Below are 18,363 nucleotides of genomic sequence, written 5' to 3'. Positions count from 1 at the left end.
GGTAAAGTTGACAGCCTGTAAATTGCTTGCATGGCAAAAGGAGGGACGGGCCAATAAAAAGTGAGAACAAATGTATGTAAAAAAAAATGTTGTTTCTTTTTTTTATTTAAATCTTAAAAAAAAGATGAATGGGAAGTACAAGCCACAGTTTTTCATAAACGAAGAGAGACCTATGCCCAGCAGTGGGTTATGATGGTGACAAAGCGTAAAAAGCGACTTCATATTTAATATCGATGCTATCAGGAAGTAGTCAGGCCAATTTACAAGCTGTCATGAAAAATATTGACGTAACAAATTACATTGGTTCAAATAAGTATATTGATTGATTTGTCACATGACGCAAATTCCGACGTAGTCCAGGAACAGCACCCGTCCGAATAGCACCGGCGCGAATAGCACCGAGCCTAGTCCACGAACAGCACCTATCAATATTTTTGGCAGGTGCTATTCGTGGATACAAATTTATTTTATTATTTGTGTCCACGAACAGCACCTACGGCTCGGCAGCCTAGTGCTGGGATGCATTTGTTTAACAGGACGTTATTAAATGAAAAATATCGATAAAATCACTAGAACGTTTATTAAGAACTCGGTCTAGGCGACATTTAAATATAAGAAAAAACAATAAAAAGTCTTATGATAATAATTACTAATCTTACAAAATTATAAATCTGTAACACTTTCTTTAACGCACTATCAGCCAAAGGTCCAATGTATGGCGTCCGATGGGTGGACTCGGTCGAAAATTGCTTGCTCGCAATGCGCAAGGGTACGACAAGCTGCACCCTATAAGAATTGTAGAGTAGCGATACTGTGTCACGTGTCTTTGCACGTTACACAGTATCGCTACTCTCATCACCTTTGATGTGAATAGACTGATTGTGATACATTAAAAATTAAGAAAGTGTTACAGATTTATAATTTTGTAAGATTAGTAATTATTATTATAAGACTTTTTATTGTTTTTTCTTATATTTAAATGTCGCCTAGACCGAGTTCTTAATAAACGTTCTAGTGATTTTATCGATATTTTTCATTTAATAACGTCCTGTTAAACAAATGCATCCCAGCACTAGGCTGCCGAGCCGTAGGTGCTGTTCGTGGACACAAATAATAAAATAAATTTGTATCCACGAATAGCACCTGCCAAAAATATTGATAGGTGCTGTTCGTGGACTAGGCTCGGTGCTATTCGCGCCGGTGCTATTCGGACGGGTGCTGTTCCTGGACTACGTCCAAATTCCAGCTTACGTTATAAAACCAGACTATTTACGTCCCACTGCTGGGCACAGGTCTCTTGACATAGGGAAGGTTTGGGCATTGATCACCACGGGTTCACTTAGGTACTACGGGTTGGCAACCTAACCCACACGTACCTATAACTTTCTTTAAAGACGAAATACTTTCCCCCGGAAGATAGACGGTGTCAATGTGTTTGGAGATTTTAAGTAGGTACTTTTTTAAGCGACTCCCGCACTAAGGAATCAAATCCTTGTGTCTTGGGTTTCACAAACATTCAAGTCGCGTGCACAAAGACACCCAGACTCAGGACATATTCGAGATCGCACTGAGGCTACATTTTACACCATCATTCCCACGGAAAAGGGAACCACCGCGCTGTAAACTGAAGTCCACGCGGACGGAGTCGCGGGCAACAGCTAGTTTTATATTTTCAGCCAATAGTGTTTAGCCCCCAGTAACATACATTTCATGATCTTAGAGGCTTTAAATCTATCTTACTGTATAATGATGTGATGAAATGAAAAATAATTCAATATTTTTTGGAAATCTGTCACACGGACTATACAGATTTATATTATTAGTTTTAGTCACGACCTCCGTGGTTATGACGACCTCCGTGGTCGAGTGGCGTACGCACCGGCTTCAAGGTGTCGCTAGCTCTGAGGTCCCGGGTTCGATCCCCGGTCGGGTCAATGTAAAAATTCACATTTCTACATTGCCTCGGGTCTGGGTGTTTGTGGTACCTTCGTTGTATCTGAATTCCATAACACAAGTGCTTCAGCAACTTACTTTGGTTCAGAACAATGTATGTGATGTTGTCCGCATTTATAGTCAAGAGAATCCTTACTAATATTATAAATGCGAAAGTAACTCTGTCTGTCTGTCTGTCTGTTACGCTTTCACGTCTAAACCACTGAACCGATTTTACTGAAATTTGGTACAGAGATAGAGTTGACCTTGAGAAAAAACAGGAGATTTTATCCCGGACTTTTGAAGAGTTCTCTTGGAAACGCGATATAACCGACGTCGACGCGGGCGAAAAGCTAGTATTATATATTAGAGATTATATTCAGCATTCGTTGTTAGCCATAGTTAGAGACGATCGCGACTTGAATTTAAATTATGTCTACTTATAATATTCACTTCCTTATAAATTTGCATGTTGTTATATTTGTCGTCGAATTGAAAAACCTGTAAATCGCGAGTCGAAATCGATAGTGAGGGATCCGTACAAAAAAAGCCTAAAAAAAGAGAAATTTTGGAGTTTCGTATTCAAATGGTAAAACAAGATCTGTGTTACTCAGGCTCAGTTATCTTTCTGTTCGTGTGCCACTGGGCTGAATCTCATGAACCTAGTATGGTTCGGGCACTAACCACAATCGCTTTAGTAGGTAGTGAAAAATGTGGTTGTATTTTCATACAAATAAAAAATTATATATAACTAGCTGATGCCCGCGACTTCGTCCATGTGGTATGTAGGAGGGTGGGTTATAGATAAAAAAATGCTATAAAATAAAAACTAGACACACTATCTTTCAAGTTAGATCAAACTGCACACGCTGTACAAATTTTATTGGAATCGGAAAAGTAGTTTCAGAGTCGATCGCGTCGCGGACAAGCAATTAACAAAAACACAACAAATTATGCAAAAGAATTTATATATGTATAAAGAAATGTAGGTATATGGCTACGAACCTTCAAAAAGCTATTAAAAAATTATCGGCCTAGCCTTTTCCCAACTATGTTGGGATCGGCTTCCAGTCTAACAGGATTTAGCTAAGTACCAGTGTTTTACAAGGAGCCACTGCCTATCTGACCTCCTCAACCCAGTTACCTGGGCAACACGATACCCCTTAGTTAGACTGATTGTCAGACATTCTAGCTTCTGTCTACAGTGTCTACCTGTAACGACTGTCAAAGATGTATGAATAACAGCCGGGAGCCACAATTGAACGTACCTTCCAAAACGCGGAGGAACTCGTTATGGGAAACATGGTCTCCCATCTACGGACCAACTGCAGTTATGCAGTTATAGCTTAGCCACGAGCTCCTCTTAAACTATTAAAGTCAACATAAAATACTATTATTTCTATTGATTTCTCTAAAAATATCTTCCATGAATGTCAAGGCCTTATTTAAATATTCATGACTCTATTGATTCGTTTGAGTGAATATGTTTATCAATTGACTGAAGTACTACGCATGCTTTATTTGAATATTTTCAATGAATGGAAAATGGCGTATATTTTATGTCGAATATACGATCTTCAGTTGTATCAAATGTTGTAATATTTTCTTTCTAATCCTTACCAATATTTTAATGCGAAAGTAACTCTGTCTGTCTGTCTGTCTGTGACGCTTTCACGTCGAAACCAATGAACTGAAACTAGCTGTTAGCTGTAGATACAGATAGAAAATGACCCCATGGGAACATAAAATCGGGATAAAAACTATCCTTTGTGTTAATCCTGGTTATAAACTATCTGTTTGTCTCAAGTTTCGTGTAAATCCGTTCAGTAGTTTTTGGTTTTTGGTAAGATTGAATGTATAGAAGTTTCTTACACGTTCACGCAAAAACATGTCAACGAATTTGGACGAAATTTGGTACAGAGTTAGTTTTTATCCTGGATTAGCACATAGGATAATTTTCCGTTTATAGTCGTTAAAGCATCATCATTTAAAATTATGTATTCGTTTACTATTCTAATGCAATTTGACATTTTCCGGGTCCTCAGCGATGGGTCCGAAGGTTCATTGTACGATACGCTGTGAGGATTCCGAAACTAATTTTCTATCCACTTAGTTGATTTAATGATAGATAATTTCGGTATGTTTGTATCTTTAAGAAGACGTTATAAAAATCTTGTCGAGTGTGAGTGGGACTGGTGATACTGGGTTCCTTGCAAATAGGCTAAAAAAAAAAAAAAATTTTTCGGACGAAATTTTTTGTTTTTATTTTTTTTTATAATGTGGCACTTTAAATACATACAACTAGAAAAAAAAATATTCGTTTGCTGGGTCAGCTAATATAGGTATAGGTATAGATTAGAATAGAATGGTCTGCATGTTCATTTAATTACTGATATTAAAAAGTCATTTATAATAATGTCTTAATTGATTTTCGGCCAGCGTAGGACATATTGTAATGCACAAGCGTAAAAACGGACAATTTAATCAATACCTTCATTAATTTTAGACAAAATGACAGCTATCTGAATACCAAGTTGGAGTTTTTTCCACGTTTTTATGCACTTTCTTTCTTTTCTGTTTGTAGGTATATTTGCTTGTCGTTCCGGATGGATTTGTAACTGAATTTTGAAGCATTTCCCGATAAGCTATTAGGCTGAAATTTATAGGGTAGCTACACTAGCTACAAACCCAATGCCATGAAATTTACAACTACAAAAACAGCTGGAGCGATTTTGATTATACATTCGAAGTCGGGACCTGGTTTTTGACAGCCACATTAGCGACCACTACACCATTAGGTAGCTGACAAATAGGCCGGTTTCATAACTATTAAATCATTATCAACTTAAAAAAAAATTACCAGAATTCATTATGTAAGTATATTTTTTATACTACGTAAATTATGTTAACGATTCATCGAAAAAATATATATTTGATTTATTGACAAATTAACATAAATGAATAATTCATATTGAATCAACTTGCGGATAAGATAGAGAAGATATCTAGAAATCTTGCGAAATCCAGCTATTGAATTGAGTCGTCCTACATAAATGATGATTCCAATTTTTATAACAGGATTGTAAAGTATTGCACTTTAAAATGTAAATAAATTATTTATCTTTACAATAGATCACGGATTTAAATGAAAAATACTTACTTATATATTTCTAAATCCATCCTATCCTATCCTATCCTGCTATTACATAAAAGTGAATTTGTTACGCTTTTTCGCAAAAATACTGAACCGATTGTCATGAAACTTTTCATACAAGTACTTGGAGGGTTTAGAAGTAACATCGGGTTTGTTAAATCAACTTAAAGAAAAATAATTATGCTTTACATCTATATAACATTTAGGCAGAGCCGCGGGCGACCACTAGTAAATAATAAAGATAAAAAGTAGGTATATTCACAATGGTTGACAGAAAACGCCATTTTAAAATGGCCGCCACGCATGCGCACTTCGAACATTTAATATTCTGTTATTTGTCATTTTAAATAGATTTACTAACAGTTTCTTTAATTCACATGTATGTGTGAAATAATCTATATCTATACTAATACATAAAGCTGAAGAGTTTGTTTGTTTGTTTAAACGCGCTAATCTCAGGAACTACAGGTTCAAATTGAAAAATTCTTTTTGTGTTCAGTAGACGATTAATCGAGGAAGGTTTTAGGCTATAAACCATCACGCTGCGACTAATAGGAGCGAAGATACAATGGAAAATGTGGTACAAAACAGGGCAGATATAAATCATAACCTATATCTTCTGACCACGCGGACGAAGTCGCGGGCAACGGCTAGTTACGCAATATATGAATTTATAAGGAAAATAAACAATATTGAGTGTGTGTCAAACTAAGTGGGTGTCAAGTATATTAGTTTTGGAAAAACAGCCAGTCTAGTAATGTATTAGGTAAGAACTTATTAGGGTTCCTTACTCAAAGGGTAAAAGCGTTACTCAATTACTGAGTATGTCCGTCCATCTGTCACCAGTCCGTATCTCATGAACCGTAAAAACGTGCTGTCAACTTTTATACAAACACACTTTCAAAAAATAAACGATTTAATTATTATAGTGGTATATTTGATTTTTCTACTTTTTCTCTTTACAGTCACGAGATCACTTCATGTGAAGAGACCCGGTCCTTTTTAAAGGCTTGCACCGGGACACAGGTCCAACATGTAGAGGCCTTGTTGAGAACTTTAATCTAAAATGTGATGGGGTATCTACCAGGGGCCATCCACCCCCGCTCTATTAAAGAACAAACATGGATGGCCCAAGGTTTGGCTACTTTTATTATCTACCTATACTAATATATAAAGCTGAAGAGTTTGTTTGTTTGTTTGTTTGAACGCGCTAATCTCAGGAACTACTGGTTCGAATTGAAAAATTCTTTTTGTGTTGTATAGACCATTTATCAAGGAAGGCTATAGGCTATATAACATCACGCTGCGACTAATAGGAGCGAAGATACAATCGATCACGTGGACGAAGTCGCGGGCAACAGCTAGTCATTAAATAATCTTATAATACGTGATATACATAAGTTTTTAGTCCAGTTTTATTTTTAGACAAAAATGCCAAGATTGTATACCTTTTGCGTACCTAAACAGATGGAATAAAGAAATATTTATTACTGAGATGGAGATAAAACTACGTCACGTATATGTGTATACTAAATTAATAACGCTACTTACATTTGTGGCACGCACGTGCAAAGCGCATGCGCTAAGATTGTAATTACTATGATGTCAAGTTCAAATACTCTGACGTAGTAACATCAAAGTAAATTGCGACCAGTATAACTTGGCACTTATTCAGGAGCTCGTGGCTAAGCTATAACTGCTTAAGTGAATCGATCACAGGTTTAAACTGTGCTTGACGTTGTTGGTCTGTAGATGGGTGACCATCTTTGTCATAACGAGTTCCTCCGTGTTTCGGAAGGCACGTTAAATTGTGTATCCCGGCTGTTATTCATACATCTTTGACAGTCGTTACAGGTAGTCAGAAGCTAGGAAGTCTGACAACCAGTCTAAGGGGTATCGTGTTGCACAGGAACCTGGGTTGAGAGGGTCAGATAAGCAGTCGCTCCTCGTAAAATACTGGTACTTAGCTGAATTTAGTTAGACTGGAAACCGACCCCAACATAGTTGGGATGATGATAACTTGGTACTTAGCGAACGAGCAACAGAATATCTCTGTCTTTGTTTCTCACAAATATCTTGTATAATTTTATCTCGTTCTAAAAAACTTTTATCGCTTTCCTGAATCATCAATTTTTGTGGGAATGAAACAGCTATTAGCTGTGTCTGCCTCATACAATGTAATACTCCTCTTCTCTAGCCAAGTGATATTTCTATAGGGTATTTGACTAAATCTAATAATATATAAATCTGTATAGTCCGTCAGAGCGATTTCCCAAAAAAAAAAATCATATTTTTCATTTGATCACATAATTTTAAAAGTAGGCTATAACATCACTTGCTAGTAAAAAGCGTACTGGTAAGTGACGTCACACAGATTTTAAATCACTGTATCCTCTTCATTTTTGTTTCCGTGATAAAAGCAAAATTACGTTTAAAATATTTTTTGGAAATCACTCTGACTGACTAAACAGATGTTTTTGTTAAGATTATTGTTTTATTATTAAACACACTATGTAACGACCCCCGCATTCATAAAGTTACTATAGAAGTGGTTTTAATAAGGCCTAGTATAGGGATGACGACTGGGTATAAAAAGAAAAAATCTCATTAGTCCCTCAGTTAGATAATTGAAAAGTATGAGACACGTATTTGTTCCTTTTTCAGAAAAACTAGAATTGACAAATATTAACTGTTTTAAAGTTTGGGAGAGGGGGCTTGTAACGTAACGATATGGTAAAATTTATACACAATCGTGACGTCACGCGTAACTTTCATTCACTGTAATTTGCGTTTGCGGGACAAATTAAAAAATACGTATCCATTATTATACAAAAAACTACAAGACGGACACTGCAAATAAAAATTGTCATCATCCCTATTGTAAATTCAGCTCATTAAAAATATCTTTAATACTTATAATATACATAATTATATAAAATATTGACAGTCAAAGACAGTTATCATAATTATTTCCGTACTAACGAATGCTCCGTCTCTTTTCGTCTTAAGACAGTCTCGTTAGCCAGAAAGAGACGGAAGATGTTATCTTTAACGAGCTCATATTTTTATCTCTGAGTAAAGTGTTGGTATCTTATCATTTTGTCAACATTAATATAAATGGTTTAATACTTAATATGTCGATGTAATAATACATATTTGTAGGGAATATTAATAATAGAGGAGCTCGTGGTTAAGCTATAACCGCATAAGTGATTCGATCACAGGTTAAGCTATGCTTGACGCGGTTGGTCCGTAGATGGGTGACCATCTTTGTCATAGCGAGTTCCTCCGTGTTTCGGAAGGCACGTTAAATTGTGGGTCCCGGCTGTTATTCCTACATCTTTGACATTCGTTACAGGTAGTCAGAAGCTTGAAAAGTCTGACAACCAGTCTAACCAAGGGGTATCGTGTTGCCCAGGTAACTGGGTTGAAGAGGTCAGATAGGCAGTCGCTCCTTGTGAAACACTGGTACTTAGCTGAAACCGGTTAGACTGGTAGCCGACCCCAACATAGTTGGGAAAAGGCTAGGCCGATGATGATTAATAATATCAGCCTATGGGCACAGGCCTCTTCCTGTATAAGGAAGGTTTGAGCATTGATCACCACGCTAGCTCACTGCGGGCGATTTCAGATTACAATATTTGGAATCCAGGTTTCCCCACGATGTTTTCCAGTGGTGACTTAGAAAGATTAAATGAGGGGTTGCGTCATCATTTTTTATTGTAAACATGGAGGTTTAATATTTGAACGAAATAATATCTCAAATCCGACGCGCATTTGACCGTTTTTAACAAATCACAGGCATTTCATATGCAAAAAGTCTTAACTATATTACTGTAAAAAATAACAAATTATACAGTCGAAATGAGAATTTAACCCTTTTTTCTTATACAGGGTGTCCTAAAACTCAACGATAATCTGAGACCGGATGAAAGGCCAAGTGATAACAGATCAGGGAAAAATATAAAAAAAAACCATATCACTCAGTTCAGCGATAAGAGACATTTAAAAAGTTGAAATTCGACATCCCTCGTCGCATTTTTAAGTCCTGTGATCACCAATGTGACAATTTCGCTGTGAGTATTTTAATTCCGGGATTTTCATTAACGATTCTATTATTCGAAACTATAAATTAATGCTAAACTATAAAAATAGAAACAGATTTTTTTTCCCTTATCTGTTATCACTTGGCCTTTCATCCGGTCTCAGATTATCGTTGAGTTTTGGGACACCCTGTATATACTTTTATATTCCCAACAAGCTTGCTCGTGGGCCCGCCATCTACAAATCGAATATGATTTTATACAATCGTTATAAAAATCTATCTCTCCTATGTGTTAATCCAGATTATAAATTATTTCTGTACCAAATTTCGTCCAAATTCGTTGATTGTTTTTTGCATGAAAGAGTAACAAACATCCATACAAACAGACTTTCGTGTTTATAATATTAGCAGGAAGAAGCGCTGTTCGTATTACAGCCCGGGCTTTATTTAAACACGTGGTTTTATTAGGACAAACTAAAAGAAATTACATAAAACAGATGTTTATTCGAAGTTAAAATCTATATACTAATATATTATCTATACTCTATACTAATCTATACTAATCTATACTAATATATAAAGCTGAAGAGTTTGTTTGTTTGATTGTTTGTTTGTTTGAACGCGCTAATCTCAGGAACTAGCGGTACAAATTGAAAAATTCTTTTTGGGTTGAAGAGACCATTAATCGAGGAAGGCTTTAGGCTATAAACCATCACGCTGCGACTAATAAGAGCGAAGATACAATGGAAAATATGAAAAAAGCAGGGCAGGTATAAATCATAACTTATATCTTCTACCCACGGGGACGAAGTCGCGGGCAACAGCTAGTAATAAATAATTAGGTATTCAGTAAGTATAATTAATATTTATGTAATTGTATTCTTTCGGTTATTTAATCAACTGTGAAGTCTCGTTCACGTTTTTTCAATTTCATTTCTTTCTTTTTTATGTAATTATTATAGAAATTACATGTTGAGGTTTTGATCACGAAAAGTATCGTATAGTGTTAGCAAATAAGGGCCGGTAGACAATTGAACGGGCAAACTGTGTAGATAGTTTTGTTGGACATCAAATTTGAACATCTTTGTAAAATAAATAATCCCACAAAAATACACACACTCGCAAAACTTACTCCTGTATGATATTCTATGATTATGTTGTGTGTATATTTGTGTGAGCGTATGTGTGTGTGCATGTACAGTCAACAGCAACAGTAGAGAATAAAATCATTGGCCTAGCATTTCCCAACTATGTTGGGGTCGGCTACCAGTCCAACCGGTTTCAGCTAAGTACCAGTGTTTTACAAGGAGCGACTGCCTATCGGACCTCCTCAACCCAGTTACCTGGGTAATACGATACCCCTTGGTTAGGCTGGTTGTCAGTTTTTTCAAGCTTCTGACTACCAGTAACGACTGTCAAAGATGTAGGAATATCAGCCGGGACCCGCAATTTAACGTGCCTTCCGAAACACTGTACATGCACACACACATAGTATGATTATGTTGTGTGTATATTTGTGTGAGTATATGTGTGTGTGCATGTACAGTCAACAGCAACAGTAGAGAATAAAATATTGATAAAAATCATATCCTAAGTGTTAATCCGGGTCACACGCTATCTGTGTACAAAGTTTCATCTATGTCCATTCAGTAGTTTTTGCGTCAAAATGGAACAAACGCACAAACAAACTTTCGCATTTATAATATTAGTAGATAAGTAATATTTGTCACAAACACGGTTTACTTTGAAACACAAAACAGACATTAACGAAATTATTTTCACTTTTCAAGGCTTTTCTTTGTCAAGTAAAGTTTTTTCCCCGACTTTGCCTGTACGATTCATAGAATTTTATAATAATAAAGTTGAAGTCGTCCGTAACTTCGCCTTGCTTTCGATGGGTCATCTTCAATTCCCGATCCCTTTCATGATTAAGGACTCCGGTTGGGTCCAAAACTAATCACGCAATCCCGATAAATGCGAGTGACTAAATCTTTATTAAATAAATAGCTCTCTGTATAGTTCAAATTTATTAAAATTGGTCATATTGTCATTTTATAATGTAGTCGTCCATAAAAAGGGATTTTAAAAGGCGAAATTGTCCTGTGTGGGAATCGAACCCACGACGTCTAGTATAGCAGTCAGGGTCACTAACCACTAGACCAACAGGCTGGTCATATCATTTTTTTTTAATGATAACACACTATTTTTTTTTTTATAACCAAACGCACAAAAATACAAACGTATTGTTCACCTTTATAACATTAAAGTATAGATAAAAATAGCCAATGTTTTCCTTTAAAATCAATCAAAATTAAGAATGTGCGTATTTTTTGTGAAACTTCTAAGAAACATTACAAAAAAACTACGAAATTTTTCCTCCTAGCTTATGTTATAAAAAGTTCTGTTTACAATATTCAATAAAAAATGTTTAAGAGGATATGTCCGATGAATTAAGCAGAGCCGTTGCTATGGCACTTATAAAACACGCTTTTTGTGAAATGAATGACTGACTGGAGCCTACTTCGTGTGACGGTATTTATTATTTTAGATCGATACCCAAAAATTATGTAGCTTTCTATTTGTAAAATAGGACTTTAGACGAAAAAGTAGGTAGATTTTTATAAGATACATTAAATTTTGACTATACATTTAAGATACATTAGATATATTATTCTTCCGCATTAAGTGAAGGGCGGGCAAAACGGGGCGCTGTCCAATGTAATCTAACCTTCAAATATGGCTACTAAATAGCCTAATTTGAATATATGAATTTTGATTTTGATTGAGGAATTTAATTTTATGAAACCAATTAAGAATATAAAGATAAGTCGTATCAAAGATGCAACGTATGGAAAGGAGGGCTAATTACGTCACTTGCCTGTAGAATGTTTACTGATAAGTGACGTCACGCGAGATTTCAACTCGATTTGTCTTATTTATTTTTGTTTTTGCATTAGAAAAATACATTCATATGCATTCGTATGCATTCTTTTGGAACTCTGCCGGACAAATTAAACTTTTTTAAACAAATACCGAACTCACAAAAGCCTTTCGGTATATCTACTGATTACTGAGATTGTTCCCAACAACATCACAAGCTAACCTATTTATAATACATATAATATACTAGCTGTTGCCCGCGACTTTGTCCCCGTGGGTAGAAGATATAAGTTATGATTTATACCTGCCCTGTTTTTTTTCACATTTTCCATTGTATCTTCGCTCTTATTAGTCGCAGCGTGATGGTTTATAGCCTAAAGCCTTCCTCGATAAATGGTCTATTCAACACAAAAATAATTTTTCAATTTGGACCAGTAGTTCCTGAGATTAGCGCGTTCAAACAAACAATCAAACTCTTCAGATTTATATATTAGTTTAGATTATTAGTTTGTGGAGAAGTCACATTTCTCCTCGCGCTAACGCTGACGAATCCCTCAAATGTATTGAAGTGACAAGTCAAAGTCACGTCACTTATCGAAACGGAATGTAATTCCTATACATTTGAAGTTTTCTTCTCGTGACATCGCCATTGCGTTGCAATGTAAACCTTCTGAAAAATAAATTGCAGTTCTATTTTAGAAGGTGTAAAAAATAGAGAATTCTCGAAGCGATTGTGTTTTTTTATCAGATACAAATTATTTACGCCATTTGTGCGTGAATCGATATAGGTTTTTTACAAACTTGACTTCACGAATTACTTACTAAGGAAATTTGTTTCGTACAGTTCTATTCGTTTATTCACTTTTTTTAAATAAGTATGTTTTTTTTAAATTATATTCATAGCTAGACAACGGAGGCACGTTAAATTGTGGGTCTCGGCTGTTATTCCTACATCTTTGACAGTCGTTACAGGTAGTCAGAAGCTTGAAAAAGTCTGACAACCAGTCTAACCAAGGGGTATCGTGTTGCCCAGGTAACTGGGTTGAGGAGGTCAGATAGGCAGTCGCTCCTTGTAAAACACTGGTACTTAGCTGAATCCGGTTAGACTGGTAGCCGACCCCAACATAGTTGGGAAAAGGCTAGGACGATGATGATGATTCATAGCTAGACAACTGATAAACATATTCATATATTTCTAAAAACGTACATAATATAGATAGATTACACCCAGACACAGAACAAATGATCGTGCTCATCACACAAACATTTGCTTGGGTGAGATTCGAACCCACGACCTCCAGTTAGAGCCACTAACACTAACTTGTGAATTCAGTCGGTGTGTTTGGTGTTTTTTTGGGTATATTTAGAAATATATAACTATGTTTATCGTCTATATCTACTCATAATACAAACTTTTATTTAAAACTAGATGGCGTTGTATGAAAGTTGTCATAACCTATTAGGTATTTGTCAGAACGTGAGTCAAACATGCACTTGTTTGATGTTTTGTTATCTTCTAGAAAATAGGTCTCATTTTCACACAAGATACACCCCATTTATCTGTAGGTATTGTTAATTTCAATCATTTGATATCATTGTTATCAGCGACCTAATTTCTTAAACGAATCACCTACTTTTTTATTTCGACAAATGATATTATTTTTGCAGTGATAAAATAGAATATATAAATGCGGACATCACATACATTGTTCTGAACCCAAAGTAAGTTGCTGAAGCACTTGTGTTATGGAATTCAGATACAACGAAGGTACCACAAACACCCAGACCCGAGACAATGTAGAAATGTGAATTTGTACATAAACACATACGTGATAAAACGGGCCTTATTACCACCCTGCACACAACGGGCCAGTTTGGAGCCTACCAAAACTATGAGTTACTAGTAACGGGCCTTATTAGGGCTACCCTTGAAAGTGTCTTTGGGATTCCTCAACTTTTTTTCGTGCGCTGTGCTCTATTGTATGAAATTCAGTTTAAGGTTTTAGCAAACACATACCTACTCATAGTTTGAGATTAATATATTAAGAAATATCTCTGACGTCAGATGAACTCATATTTCTAAACACATTATGTAACTTATTGACCTATGCCAACTTCGTTGGGCGGTTTTCGGGTAAATATAATGGCCTATGGCACTCACAAATTACTTAGTTTTTTATTGGTAAAAGAATTTCCAAAATGGGATCAAGAGATCCTGAGATTACTCCCTTAAACTTCACAAACTTACAAAAATTTGGCTTTTTTCCAAAAAATGACTCCTGCACTATAAAGTTTAATCTTCAAACATTCAAGTCACATGCATAAATACACCCAGTCTCAGGACAAGCATTCGTGGATCACACAAATGCTTGTCCTACGCGGGGATCGAACCCGCGAGTGGGCTTGACGTGGTGAACAGGACCTATACCCTGCTGTTAAAATATTAGCATAGATTGAACTCAAATTACTATTTTTACTTTCAATTAATATATTGTATAAATACTTAACACTTGTGTAAAGGCTGTCTTATTATTTAAAAGAGGATTTCCTTGCTTCACTATATTCATTAATTTGAAACAAAGGTTGAATTTTCACCAGAAACGTCGCGTATTAACTTATAAGCCTTACCTATGCAAGGACGAAACTTGGTTACGTGACGTTCTAAATATATATTTGTCTCAACAATCTATTTGGGAAGGACAAAGACAAAATACTTAGGAACAAATTATAATGTTGTCTTGGTGTGCGAGCATCTTAGTTATGCCGCATGTTTACATAATACTAGGTAATGACGCATTTGTAACCTGGATAACGTTACCAAGAATTGAGGAAAATATGCAAAATGCAATGTTTAATAAGATTGATTTAGTATTAAAACTATATTTATTGCCTACTAGAGGTTCTGTGCAAATTGTGGAGTTTTTACTACGTTTTTATACACTCAGTTTTCTTGTTTGTTTGTCGTTCCGGTTGGATTTTTGCAACTCATTTTTGAGGCACTTCCCGATAAGCTAGCAGGTTGAAATTTTCAGGGTAGCTTCAAGCATGATGACAATGCAATTTCTAGATGTAAAATGACTGGACCGATTTTGATAAAATTTGAATTGGAGTGACATTTTAAACGTGGGTTATAGATTTTTAAATCTATTAGAACGTAATTTTTTCACAGAACCACAAATGATAGTAAGATAAAAATAAAAATGTAAACACCCCAGATAGTAAAATCTCGTCCCCTAAAACTTGTACAGTAACATAACTTGGTACCGAACCCAACCAATAAAGCGCACGCACAAAAACACAGGAAAAAAAACCATCTTTAATTTAACAAAACTTACTTAAAACCTATAGGAAATCCAAGTTTGTACTTGATACCAAAATGGCGATATAAAAGGATTTCTCTGTGAGATAAGCCTTATCATTCGTTATCAGGAGCCATGTTTCATGTGCAAATTGTGACGTCTGACTATCAAGGCTGAAGTTTGATAGGACAACTGGCTGTATCAATCTACGACTGCACGGATAGCCGAGTGGTTGAGGTCATCACGCCAAACCCACTGAGCGCGACGTGTTAGTTCGATCCTCGTAGGACAAGCATTTGTGTGATCCACGAATGCTTGTCCTGAGTCTGGGTGTCTTTGTGCATGTGAATTGTATGTTTGTGAAAACCAAGACACAAGGATTAAATTCCTTAGTTCGGGAAAAAAATATATAGACAGAGGTGACCTTGTCTATGCATGGATGTGTGTGGACGAGGTGCTGGTTCGATTCTAAGGTGAAGTTAAAAAGTGACGTTCTCAAAGTTATTTGTGGCTTAGGATAGAGAATGTCCAGCAGTGGACTGCGATAGGCTGATGATGATGATGATGATGATGATAGAGAATTGTTGAAGGATTTGGGAGAGGTCTTTGGCCAGCTGAGGGATACAGTAGGCTAGATAAAAATATCATCATCGTCCTAACCTTTTCCCAACTATGTTGGGGTCTGGTTCTAGTCTTACCGGAGCTGGTACCTACTTAGATAATGATCATGAATCGTTTAGATAAAAAAATGTACTTTCTTAATTATTCTAAGACACCTCTGACAAACGGTGAATGAAAACATCGTGAGGAAGCCTGGATTACAAAAATTGGAATCTGAAATTGCCAACCTGCATTGAGCTAGCGTGGTGATCAATGTTCGAAACCTTCGCTAAATTATGGCAATGGCATGGAATTTAATCCTGATATTTAACCCTTGTTTCACAAACATTCAAGTCACATGCACAAAGACACCTAGACTCGACTCACACATTGATTCACACAATATGCAACTTGCGCAGTTTGTGCAAAATAATTTAAATTCAAATACCAGGTTTGAAAATTAGGCTACTATCTGATGGACTAATATTTTTTTTTCAATCAAAGCCAATAGATATACCAAGGAGGTACAAGTTTTGAGGAGAAACTGTAATTTTCTTGGTGAAAGCAAGTTATTTGCGGTGCGGTACTGTACTTATAGTAGGAGTTACTAACAAACGATTAGGCATTTTACAAGCTTTTTTGTAACTTTCTCCTGCCCCTTTGTCTGTAATCAAATATGTTCAGTTTGGATAAGGTTTCCTTAATCTTAAATTCTTAAACTGAATAATTTCTTAAGTCTGAAATTCTGAAATGTACGTTGCGTGATAATGTAATAAGGCAGCACGGATAGCCGAGTAGTCACCACGCCAAACCCACTGAGCGCGACGTGTTGATTCCATACCCGCGTAGGACAAGCATTTGTGTGATCCACGAATGCTTGTCCTGAGTCTGGGTGTCTTTTTGAAACCCAAGACACAAGGATTACTAAATTGAGTAACATTATAAGTATATAATAAAGCGTTCTTCCTTTCTCCTACAAATATGCTGTGCCCAACAGGGTCCATAATTGTGTCTTATATTTAACATACCAACTGTTACCTACAATGTACATTATGGAAGCAATAAATATTGAGTATTGAGTATTGAGTATTGAGTTTACGCGGGGGTCGTTTAAAGAAAATAATTATATGGCACTGTAGTTTTCATTTTGCTGAAAATACCCAACTTTATCTATCATAATTCTTCGGATTCTTAATGAAATAAAATTATTTACTCTGTAAGTAGAACTATTAACACTTTTTGACTTCTTTTTGACTTGAGTCGACATTTCCTATCTCACTACCCTGAGAAACTCCAGTACTTTGTTCAAACAGAATATTTTCGATCATAATCTTTAAATACATAAGTCACGCCATGTTTTACCATAAGTACCTCGAGAACCTCGTAACAACAAAATAATACACAACATTGAAGATGAATGCCAATTATACAATATTACTTCCGCTTACATAATGATTGGCCAAAATATGGTAACAGAACATAATGAAACTATAATACACCAGTTTGTAATTGCACAACTGAAGGCCTCTCATACAGAGAACGAGTATTGATCACCACGCTTGTGAGCTGCCCCACGGTGGGGCGCCATTACCAAAGCTGTTAATAACACCAGCCTGTAACTGTCCTACTGCAGGCCTCTCATACAGAGAACGAGCATTGAATCACAAAATGCTATCTGGGTGGTCGAGAGATTTATTAAAGCTACATAAAATACGCATTATTTTTGCTTTAAATACACAAAAATGTTTTTTTAAGATAAGGTCTAGAAATAAAATTTATTTAAGTCTGCTGATAAGCTTATCAGCGAACGTTATATAAGATAGTATAAGGTAGTTTTTAAGGTTAGACCACACCATTTGGATTCTTACCCGAGTTATCAAAGTCTCAGTTTACCAACAAGTCACATTACTCCTCGCGCTAACGCTGACGAATCACTCAAATGTATTGAACTGACAAGTCAAAGTCACGTCACTTGTCGAAATGTAATGTCATCCAAATACATTTGAAGTTTTTAACCAACTTCAAAAAAAGGAGGAGGTTCTCAATTCGACTGTCTTTTTTTTTTATGTTTGTTACCTCGTAACTTGCGATTGGGTGAACCGATTTGATTCTTTTTTTATTTGAAAGCTTGTGCTTCCCGTGTGGTCCCATTATCACCATTTCATTTGAAGTCGGTTTTTTTTGTGAAAATTGTTGATTATCTATTATAACATCGTTTACTCTCTCAATCTCTCTAGCTAAGTGATAGTCCTTTAATCGTTAACGAAAATAAATAACGCTCAAATATAAGGAAATGACGTGCCTCTTGGTCTAGTGGTTAGTGACCCTGGCTGCTATACCGGAGGTCGTGGGTTCGATTCCCACCCAGGACAAATGTTTGTGTGATGAGCAAGATCATTTGTTCTGTATCTGGGTAATAGGTAATTTATGTGTATGTATTTAGAAATATATAA

The 18,363-nt window shown here is 35.9% G+C and overlaps 2 protein-coding genes across 6 annotated transcripts in view; one reads left to right on the top strand and one right to left on the bottom strand.

Annotated features, from left to right (window-relative positions):
- Positions 1-18,363, top strand: part of LOC113509043 — a 41,092-nt gene that overhangs the window by 13,022 nt on the left and 9,707 nt on the right. The window contains exon 1 of one of the 4 annotated variants that reach the window (XM_026892308.1): positions 6,193-6,221. The exons of 2 other annotated variants lie outside the window; for them this stretch is intronic. In XM_026892308.1, the coding sequence (XP_026748109.1) occupies positions 6,212-6,221 (10 nt within the window). In that variant the 5' untranslated portion in view covers positions 6,193-6,211. Of the gene's footprint in view, positions 1-6,192; positions 6,222-15,667; positions 15,784-18,363 lie in introns of those variants that run through there. One more of the 4 variants, XM_026892311.1, reaches the window with a different exon arrangement.
- Positions 1-18,363, bottom strand: part of LOC113509041 (segmentation protein cap'n'collar-like) — a 155,392-nt gene that overhangs the window by 133,234 nt on the left and 3,795 nt on the right. The gene's annotated exons all lie outside the window — the stretch shown is intronic.

This window comes from Trichoplusia ni, chromosome 3 (assembly GCF_003590095.1).
Source record: "Trichoplusia ni isolate ovarian cell line Hi5 chromosome 3, tn1, whole genome shotgun sequence".
Taxonomy (NCBI): Eukaryota; Metazoa; Arthropoda; class Insecta; order Lepidoptera; family Noctuidae; genus Trichoplusia; species Trichoplusia ni.
This window is presented reverse-complemented; position numbering and strand designations above follow the sequence as displayed.